Source organism: Eupeodes corollae, chromosome 1 (genome assembly GCF_945859685.1).
Source record: "Eupeodes corollae chromosome 1, idEupCoro1.1, whole genome shotgun sequence".
NCBI lineage: Eukaryota > Metazoa > Arthropoda > Insecta > Diptera > Syrphidae > Eupeodes > Eupeodes corollae.
The window spans coordinates 40436490-40447998 of NC_079147.1; the positions used below are offsets into that span (position 1 = coordinate 40436490).

The window sequence follows — 11509 nt, forward strand, 5'->3', positions numbered from 1 at the left end:
CGTCGTTCACGTCACAACGGAGCAATATTATGATATGATTTTTTGTGTGGAGGTCGTTAGAAGGCTTTAGAGTGTCTTAAGCTACTTTTGACTGCCATTAAATATCTCATGCACAGCTTATTCCAGCAGATCCGCCGAAAGCACTAATAGTTTGATATTGAGTTTATACTTTTATTTGATTAGTAGGTTATCACAAGTTGCTATCATTATTGCCTATCATTAGGCATTTCTTACATTGACATTAACGAACTGAAGTGCATATGCTGAAAATTGGAGATGAGTGATTAAAAGCCGATGTCGAGGGAAATGTGAGACTTACGTAAGACTTTTCTAATTCCTTACATAGTAACTTTAAATTTATTGCAAAAAAGGCCTGATTTAGGAAAAAACATACATGGGCATCAATTTCCCTGTCAAGAAACGATGTTGTTTCAAAAATGAATGCAATCATATTGGATAGCAGGAGATATGACAGAGTAGTTGTTAGTATAGACAGTAGACAGTCATGGATTAAGATTACTTCATACCGAATAAAGTTTCTTAAATTACTTGAATCAGGTGTTCCCTTACAAAAGTTCCGATTGAAATTAGGTGTGACAGTAATACTTATGAAAACTTTTAGATGTCCTCGGGTATGTACATAAATTTACAAGTCTTCTAGTCACACAAATTCGGCAAAACATGATAGAATCTCAATAATTTCCACAGACCTACTATTTCAATTCAAAAGGCTTCAACTCTTCATTTAAGTTAGTTTCTCTATGACAATTAATAAGGCTAAAATGAAGCTGTGCTTTATCACTTTTCTAATTCGTTTTTAGTAAGGATATACAGCTTTTAGTGGTTTTATAACAAAATAACAAACCCTTTAAAACCAAGTACAAACTCTATATTTTAAATGATATTGGATAAATATGTGCATAATTCTTTTTTTTTAAGAATCTTAAAGAAGTGTTCTTTTTTTTTAACCTCCGTATTCACATAATGTCACATAAGAGCAAACCTTATTTCTTCTCTTAAATGGTTCAAAAATAAAACCCAAAATTTCAAGTTTTTTGCTTTATAAAAATTGACTTCTGACATACCTATGTCCAGGATTCTCAAAAAAACTACACTGGTCTCTAACCACGGTGTTTTTTCAAGTCTCCACTCTAATAAAATAAATCTGTTTTTTACTATTTCAAAAGATTCTCTTAGTGCCAATGGTTCCTCTTTGAAGGGAAAACTTCCTTACTCTTCCCATTTTTTTTTAGTGAAGTGCTCTTCACATTTATGATCCTCAGTTTTAAGAAATTCAGAGGTTTTAATATAATTTTCAATTTCCCAAAACCTTTAGACCAGTTTTTGAACACAATCGTCTCTTGATTGTTCTTCACTTCCTAACACACTATGAGCGTGAAGCAACCCATCCAAGAAGGGTCTTTTGAAGCGTAAGCTTTTCTTCTATTGAATCCGTTGAATTGCTAACAGCTCAAAGAAATTATCAACAACATATCCATATTTTTAGTTATTCTACAACTATCTACATTAAATGATTGGGTTGGCTGAAGATAAGTTACATTTTTCATAACAAGTTGCTCTAGTTCAGTTTGAAACTTTGGATTTTTTGATTCGCTAGTGGTTTTTTTTATTATGTCGAATATTAGTAATTTTGTTTCCTATTTCACTTATTTGTAAATTCGAACTTGATTTTCCAGTTGTGATGCCGAGAGTAACAAAGCACGCTGAGGTTGAAATCTAGCAGAACTATCTTTGACTAATGTGGCCAATATAGTTTTATTAAATTACCTTACTAATAATGTAGTTGAATTATTTATACCCTGACCAGCAACATTGATTTCAAATCTGTGAAACAGCTTATGGTGAGTTGAAGAACAAATGCTCCACTTTGGCTTTCAATGACGTCGAACAGAATGCCCTTTTTCGAAAATATGTATGCAAAGGTTCTTTTTTTTACTTCCAGGAACCTCCTTCCCACTGATAATAGCAAAGAAAATTTGAACAAGTATCAACTACCTAAGTGTATTCACATTAAATACACTCCACTGCTAAAGTTGTATCTTTACTTACTAGTTTACTTACTTAAAATAACGCTACAGTCCTGTAAACTGGGCCCTAACCAAACAAACTTCTTCATCTAGCTCGGTCCCTATCTAGATGTCACGATTTTCACGCTCTAAGTTGGGTGCGCTATCCTGTGGGTGTTAATTCGAAGTCTTTTCGGGCCGGAGTATTGGTTTCCATGCGTTCTACGTGACTCAGCCATCTCCGTCGTTGGAGTTTTACCCTTCTGGCTAAATTTATCCCGTAAAGCTCGTCGTTCCATCTTCTTCTATCCACTCCACTTCTATGCATACAGGACCGCAGACCACGCAAAGAACACTTTCCTCTCGAAACGACACAAGATACTTTCATTCGATTTTTTCATAGCCCATGATTCTGATTAATAGTAGGACGGTGAAGGGTTTTAGATAGTTACAATTTGATACATCGAGAGAGGGCTAATCTGTAGACAAACTCTTTCACTACCTTAAAGTTACGTCTGTCGATGATGACGCTTTTCCCGAGACATCTATCGTCGTAAGGTCATTTCTTAATGACAACATGTACTTATTTTTGCAGTCATTAACTGCTAAGCCCATTTAAGTCACCTCTGCCTCAATATGTCAATGTCATCAGCATATGCTAGTAGTTATACAGACTTTTGAAAGATAGTGCCTTTAGTGTTGACGTGGGAGTTCTGCACTATTCTTGTTATGTTAAAAAATAGCATGAAAGCGCATTACCTTGTTTAAAACGTTTTTTGACATCGAAAGGTCTTGTTAAGTTGTTAATAGAGAAGGCAAATGTTCCATGGTTATCCTGCACAAACGAAAGAGTTTGGTTAGGATCCCAAAATTAGACATGACTCTGAATACTTCGTTCCTGTAGCTGCTGTCAAAAGCGGAGTTGGTATTGATGAAATGATTGTGGGTGTCGATGAATGTTCTTAAGTTCTAGGATCTGACTCAATGTAAAAACTTAATAGACTGTGGACTTTTCTGGTCTAAGGCCGCACTGTAAATGACCTGTCAGATTGTTGCGATTTAGACGAAGACTTTCACATATTGCGGCAGAGAAGAATTTGTATGCGATTTTAATGAGACTGATTTCGTTGTATATTGGTACAGGGGTCCCTTATTTCATATTTTTTGCAGGTCAGTTGGTGCATGTTCCTTACCAAATTATCTCAAGCTGCTTTTAAAGCCATATGCTCCAGCGGCGGCGGTTAGACTTTAGCTTAGAACACAGTATTGTTGAATTTCGTTGTCTATATTCAATAAATCATTTTGCCTGAAATTGAAGGTCCGTTCTTTGTCGCCGTTATACTGTCTGCGAAAGTCGTTTCTCTATATCTCCGGCATTGACTGTATAATTTGTATACTTTTGTCTTTGCAACCTTCGTGGTTCTAGGTTTATCCATTTGTAAATTTCGTTTCAACTGCTAATAAGACTTTTAAACTTAATTTCTTCTTCTGAACCTCTCAACATCTTCGACAGCTTTTGTCCTCTTTTTTGGCTTAATCGGTTTAATAAGGGGTTCTGTTTTGGTCGCTTTTTGCACCCAACAAATCAGAGGTGGCTTCTCTGATTGCATGTTGGCAATATTGCCACTAGTTCTTGATACATTGTACAGGCGGCAGATAACTTTGCTACCTTTGACTACAACGATTAAGTGGCCCGAGTCGATAATAGTTCCTTGGAAAGTATTAGAAGCTCGTCTAGAATCGATCTTAGTATGGCCAATCTGGTTGACGGTAGAGTTTGTATATGGCGCAGATAAACGATAAGTTAATACCATCGACCTTTGGTCAACGTAATATATTTTAAAAAATCAGATCCTTATATTATTTTATATTTCTCAACCTTAGAACGAAAGTGAAATGACTGAAATCCTTGCACATAATACTGATTCTGTTTCTTTCACATAAGATTCATTGGTAAATGGGAATGTTCCTTTCTAAGTCATATAATGGTATCTTTTTCACCACAGGGCTATAAAAATACCATTTTAAAGAAGGTTCAGTTTAAATTTGAGTACTTACCCTCAAAAAAGGCGACCGATTATTGTGCATTCCAAGATCATGGAAACACTGACTAATTATTAGCTCAAGAAATATCTCGCAGATCGAAAGCTTCTTAATGATTGTCAGTACGAGTTTCACAGCAATAGGTCAACTTGTGATCTCCAAATTTATCTCACCGAAAAGTGGAGCAAATCTTTACATAGTTTTGGAAAAGGTAACATTATTGCACTTTCAAAAGAATTTGATAGGTTCTCTTATCAAAAATGGGTGATATCGGTTTTTATGAACCCCTCATTCATTGGATTATTAATTACATTTCGGATCGTTTGAACAAGTAGTATTGGATAGATTCAAGTCTGAAAGCCCCAAAATCAATGCTGGTGTGCCCCAGGGCTCTATTCTATTACCAACGTTCTTTCTCATTTCCATAATGGTCTCCTGTTTGTAAATTCCAATAAAATATATTGTAGCGCTGACGATAGAACGCTTAGCTTTTCACATCCCTCTTCTTCGGATGTGGAACTGCAACAAAAAAATATGATAAGCTCAATAAATTCCGACCAAACAGAATTGTACAATGGGAAATAAAAAACCGAGTGCAATTTAATGCTTCGAAAGCCCTCTCGTTAAATCGAGACTTGCCATAATCATGGATGGCACTTGCATCGAGGGAACTGAACATCTTGATATTATCGAACACCAACCACCTTTAGTGGAACGATCACATTCACGCTAAAAACGCCGCAAGATATTTGGGTTTTCTAAGGCGAAGCAAGAAGTTTTTCTACCCTTCTGATGTGGCTGTAATCTTGAAGACTTATATGCGTCGTAAGCTGGAATATAACTCCCATATCTGGGCTGGTGCTCTTGCAACGTACTTAACCCTCGGGGATGTATTTAAACGTAGAGCATTTAAATTGATTGATGATAATATAATCATAAGTTCATTTACTTCGCTTAAACATCATGATAAGGTTTCTTGTCTAAGCCAGTTAATTTAACGGTTTATGAAATAGCCAGGTGTATTCTTCCTCTTAAACAGTTCAAACGTAATATACACGGCTTAAGGAATGCTCATTAGTATACACTCGAGTCCAACTTCGGTCGTACAGTCAAATACAGAGATTCGTTCTTAAGCTGTACAATTCGAATGTGGAATGGCTTACAACACTCTGTCTTTCTTAGGCATTTTAATATTCAAGAATTCAAAACCAATGTGCACCGACATTTCCTTTAACTCCTCGCTTCCTTTCCCCTTCAGTGTGCGTTTTTTACAAAATAAGGTCAATTTCATTCAAAGGGGCGATTTATTTGTTGTAATAATGAAAAAAAAAACATTGATTCCTTGAAAAATAAAAACAAGCTTCCATTATTCTCAATTCAGCATAAACTATCTCAAACACATTGGAAACATTTCCGAAAACATTTTTGTAAATATACTTAACTTATAAGCCATAAACTCACAAAAGTTGAATAAATTAATTCTGGGACGACTGAGTTTGAAGTTTTATTTTATAATTTTAGTTTCTGCTACACTTTAAAATTTTTAAAATTTATATGATTAACCTCTCAAAACGTGAATCTTTGCATTTCTTTTTTAATTTTTCCAGACCAACAAAAAACATGCCCAATATTAAGCAATAGAATATCTAGTGATTCCCTGCATTCAACAAAAGCCGATAGTCTAGATGATGCAGCTAAAAAACAAAGCAAAGCTGACCGTCTACGTTTGCTCAAGAATAAAAGTGATGACATCGAAAGATACGATCACGTACAATTTCTCATCCGAGAAATAGCATCAACTGGTGGTGGCTCTAAATCAACCCAATCATCTCAAGCCCTCGATGAGAACAAAGAACCACCCGATGATATGGAATTTCTTTGTGAAGGTAAAATTAATTCTTAAGGATTTTCTTTAGATGTTTTGTATCTATTCTCTGAACGTTTGAATCTAAAACACGAATAGATACTTATAAAAAGACTGCATTTTCTATAAAATGAAGGCTATATAGTTTTGGTGTCCTTGATAATATGTTGTTTTTCTTTTTTCTTGCAGCACCGCTCATCTCACCCTCGACATTTTGTAAGGTTTTTCCCTTCCATCTGATGTTTGATAGGCAAATGAAAATAGTTCAAGCTGGCAAATCTGTGTCAAGGGTCATTCCAAGGTGAGTCATAATGTACCTATATACCCACTTACCCAGATACCTTCCTATACCTGCCTTCAAATAATGTACTCCAAGCCATGCATGCTCGATATGCGGAATTCATTCTATGGTCCTTAATGATTATTATGAATACCTATAGAATATATGCACATATTCCTTTCTGCCCCTGTACAGAGTTGCTGCTGAGAGTTGTTCCCTACTCGAAGTCCTCGAAGCCATTCGACCGCACTTGCAACTAACGTTCGAGAATGTGCTCGCCCACATCAATACAATTTACGTGATGCAGACGAAGCAAGGTGCCATGGGCAAACACGAACGCTACCTAAGACTGAAAGTGAGTACCCATAGCCTTATAGCATATAGGAAATCTATGAATATCTAACATAATTAAATTATGACTGATTTTTACACTGAGATAAAAAATCACTTAGAAGGTAAGATTCACATCATAGAACCTTTGTATATCCGTCTTAAAATATAAAAATACGAAATACATCAGGAAAATTTCAAAGCGGATATTACATCAAACATACTCGAAGCGGATATTACTTGTGTTTCGCTTGGAAACATTTTATTTTTTACTGGCAATTTGAAAGCTATCAAAATAAAAAAAATAACAGCCTTAAAATGCCTGACAGCAGCTTCTTCGATAAATCTGACTGATATAAAATTAAAGTGAAAATAACAGGTGTATCCTTCTCGAATTGAGGAAGCTTTTACCTTAAATAACTCAGATATCGACCGTTAAATTTGTTGTTATAAAAATAAATGAAATGTCATTTTCATCAAAGTGAACATTTTGACAGAAATGCTGGGTAATTTGGCAATTTCAAGACTCAGTGTACTTTAATTTAATTAAGTATACGTTTTGAAAGCTATCTTATCGTATTAAACAATTTTAAAAATGAAAGCAGCTACTTGGATGAATCTGACAGATAAGAAATTAAAATTGAAATATCATTAATGGTCTTCTTGTGTTGTGACAAAATTATTTCTTTTGACTGTCGTGTCAATAAATAATTAATAAAGTGCCAAAAAAGGAAAATTTTAACTGATAAATCTGACAGATATCAAATTTAAGCGAGGTGTAGGTTAGGTACAGATTTTGTTCTTATTTTAGAGATTTAAGTAAAAAACCCAAAATTCGAAAGTAATTAAACGCACATGTCAAATTTCATCAAACTAAAGATGCTATTATGGTGTGGTGACATATGAACATATACATACATACATATGTACATATTTTAGCAAACAATTATTATTAATTGGAAAGATGTCAGAGTAAAAAAAGATACAAATGACGATAGTTTGTTTAATTGAATCTAACAGCAAGCCAAATTGAACCATAAATAACGCGTGTTTGTCTGATATGTAAAGAGCTTGTTCACATATATATTTGCATTTCATAGAAATGCACCTCACAAAGTTAAAATAAAAACAAGTTTGAGTTTTAAGATAATAAATTAATAAAATGTCAGTTTCATCAAAGTGCATCTTTTTACAAATGGATTATTTTGGTGAACATTTCATAATTGAATATAGTAATTTTTTAAAGTGCACAGTTTGAAAACTGACTATACAAAAATTTCAAATGAAGTCAACAATATGGCGTTTAATAGAAGCAACTTAAAGGTATCTGACAGATACACAATTCTAGCGAAAATAAAGAACGATTTTGAATTTTGAACACAAATAATTTTTTAAATTTGATTTAAAAAAAAAATCAAAAATCTTAATGTCAGTTTCATCAAAGTTAATATTTTGATATTACTACAAATCTACAATTTGCAAGCTGTCAAAACTAAACAAATACGAGACAATTTTAAGAATTCAAAACTTTTAAGCAAGCAACAGAAGTCATTTTAATGAATTTGACAGATATAAGATTGAAGAAATTTAAAAAAAAATTCCTTGATTTGAAAAATAATAAATTAATCAAATATTTGTTTCATAAAAAAAGTAGAAACGAGGATATTTTAGTTTAAATATAAGCGTGAAAATATCAGCTTTCGAAATTCTTAACTAAAATTGTTTCAATACCCGTGCAAAAATTATCCATAGTATAGTAGGATTTTACACGAATAACAAAAACAATATCCATGGTATGAATAACACCGATAAAAGTTAGAGTAGAATCTTACTATGGATGGGTTTTTGACATTTATTCGATTTCATTCTCAAATGTTGGTACGATTGATATTGCATTTGTGTCTCGATGGCTTCTGCTTTTGGAATTATGAATGTGTTTTCCATTGGGGAAAAATCAATCTGTTACTGTTGGTATTATTTAGTTTTGTTAATGGAAATGGACTACCTGGGCCTATTTTGCAAGAGAAAAAAAAATAGAAAAGATTATTAAGTTTTGCTATGTTTCCACCAAAGGTTTATCTCAGTTTAGATTAAATAAATCTTTTTGGTGTTTCCACCGCACAAGAAGATTTAAAAATGATTAAGTATGACAGCACTTTCTAAAATGCAAATGGTGTTTTGATGCTTTCGATGTGTGAAGTGCAAGTAAGATAGTTTGATTCGTGTTAAACAATGGAGAACTTATAAGTTCAGCACCATTATCAGAATATGCTAACTCTTATGTGTAAATTTTTTTGTAATTTGATAAAAACAAAACTGTATTTTTTGTACACAAACATGCTAATAAATAGATTATAACGCATTATCTGTTAAACCAACTCCTCCACATAGGTCTTTCTTCTCAAATTTTGATCAAGCTCATTTCAACTCGATTCAGGTATATAAAGAATTGAGGTAAGCTTCAAGCTCGTTTCAAAATTGTACTAGTCTACGAACAAACCCCCTACTTGAAGCAACTGTTAAATGAATTTTTTATAGAATCTCAATTTTGAGATGTTTTCTTAACATTTCTTCTTTCTTGAAAATTATCCATTTTATTAGTTTAAGTTAGTTTTTTTTGCTAAGTTAATTTGAACATTTGATTTTTTTAATACTTTCCTCTATTTGTGTGTTTTTTTTTATTATCATTCTGACAGATATTCTTTCAGTTGTACCAATTTTTAAATACAAAAATCTGGCTATTACGGATCGTTTTGTTGGCAATTTCTTACGTACTATAAATGGAATGCCAAAGAAACAAACTTAATTTGTACAAATAAAAATGAGATTAGTTTTGCAATAGAAGTACAATAAATGTCAGTTGCAACAAATTAAATATTTCGACAGAAATATTATTATGGAAAGTTTATTTAATTTATTTAAATGTACAATACGAAAACTGTCAAAATAAAAAAATTAAAACACAATTTATCGTAGTCAATGACTTCAAAAATAAGATCATTTACTTTACTTAATATGACAGTTTTCCAAATTGAAGCGAAAATAACAGAGGTTCTTCTTAAATTGAAAAATGTCAATTAAATTAGAGTTTCAAGATTATTGTAAAAATGTCAGTTTTAACAAAGTGACAATTTTGAAATGCTAATTAATTCACGATAACAATTTGATGGATACAGTTTCAATAATTAAACAACCTAACATTAGACGAATACAAAATTAAAGTAAATATGAGAAGTTTTTTGGTTTGGTGAAGAAAGTCTGTGTCCACTAATTTTCTTTCTAGAGAAAAGAACGTACAGCAATGCAAGTTAAATTAGATGTCAAAAGTATACGAGTTCCACAACGAATCCGCTTTCAATAACCTTTCTTTCGACCAACTCTATTTCTCCCAACTATTCGAACTTCATTCGCTCTTATACCTTAAACCCATCTGCATCACCTTTAACACCAACTGCTTCCAACTAAAAAAATTCGACTAAAAACATCTAGTCCTCCCTCTCCTATCGTCAATCCCCCAGTTTTGGCCAAATGATTCCATCTTCTGTTAAAATCTGCTGACAATACACCTAGTACAAATAATTGTGAACGCCGTTATATGATGTCACGATTGCGAAATAATAAACACTTTGCTAATGTTCGTCTTGACCTCACATATTTGTACGACCTGATTCAGTTTGATCGTACCTTGAGAACCGCCGATATGGAATTGTTTGCAGGTTCTCAGTCTTCGTTTCCATTTATGCAAACTCAGGAGTCCCTCAAGGGAGCCACCTTGGTTCTTTATTATTTTTGTCTGAACTATTAACGACGTTATTAATGTCATTGATAATTCAACTCTCGCTATTTACTCTGATAACATGAAATATGAAAATAAGTGGTACCCGTGGCATGACGGTTATTCCGTTGGACTGTAATGCCAGAGGTCGGTTAAATCCCTGCCTGCGTCTTCTAAAGTTTTTTTCACGATAACTGCCTCTTGCGAGGAATTGGCAAATTCTCCAAGAGTAATTCTTGTCATGAAAAGTGCTTTCTTAAATAAGCCGTTCGGATTCAGCTTAAAACTTTAGGTCCCTTCCAACTCAATGTTGCAAAATGTCAATTCCTAACAATAACCCATAAACGATCACATCTTAATTACTTGCACGATGGTACAATTCATGTTGTCTGTTCTATTCGCGATCTAGGAGTTATTTCCGACACTCTTTTAAATTTTTGAGCCCATTTTGATTATATTATTGAAAAGGTCAACTCATATCTTGGCTTCATCAAACGTTGTGCTAAAGAATTCTCGAACTTCTATGTCCCTAAATTACTATACACCACCTTTGTTGGACCTCTACTTGAATTCTTTAGTCAAGTCTGGTCTACCAATCCAAAAACACAGCGAAGTCGCTATTATTCTCTTTCTACATTAGCTTTTAGCAAATACCATAGACTCACCATTTCTTTCAGAAAAGATTCATATTAATACTTATCCAATTAACGTTAGACATCATACGAATTATGGTCTTTTTGAATATATAACATGAATGCTGCGCTTAGCTAACAACGTGCACACCACCAAGCCAAGCCTAAACAAAAGAAATTTAATGAAGTCTAGCTTAAAGTTCTTTTTTGTTAGTTGAAGTATAGGGTACGAAATTGAAATAAAATTTGTGTTGTCCTTAAAGTATGTGTCTCAAATGATTCCTTTCATCAGAAATTCAGTTAAAGCGAATGACGTAGTTGAATTAGTCCGTTACTAATTTTAAAGTTACTAACAATTTTTCTTTTACTTATGTTACAATCAGTTACAAAATTGAATTAAAGTTACAGAAGAGTTTTAAAGTTAAGGAAGTTTGTGCGAACTACTTAAAGCTTTTGACATAGTTGAACAAATCCTTGAGGCAATTTTCAAAAGCTGTTTATATCAGGCCTATATTCCCACGGTATGGAGAGAAGTGAATGTTGTGTTTATACCCAAAA

General features: G+C 33.3%; 1 protein-coding gene across 1 annotated transcript in view; it reads left to right on the top strand.

Annotated features, from left to right (window-relative positions):
• The window catches only part of LOC129954049 (guanylate cyclase soluble subunit beta-1), a 326886-nt gene that overhangs the window by 190655 nt on the left and 124722 nt on the right, over positions 1-11509 (top strand). Inside the window, exons 7-9 of the mRNA XM_056067692.1 lie at positions 5678-5956; positions 6124-6235; positions 6410-6569. Of these exons, the coding sequence (XP_055923667.1) occupies positions 5678-5956; positions 6124-6235; positions 6410-6569 (551 nt within the window). The remainder of the gene's footprint in view (positions 1-5677; positions 5957-6123; positions 6236-6409; positions 6570-11509) is intronic.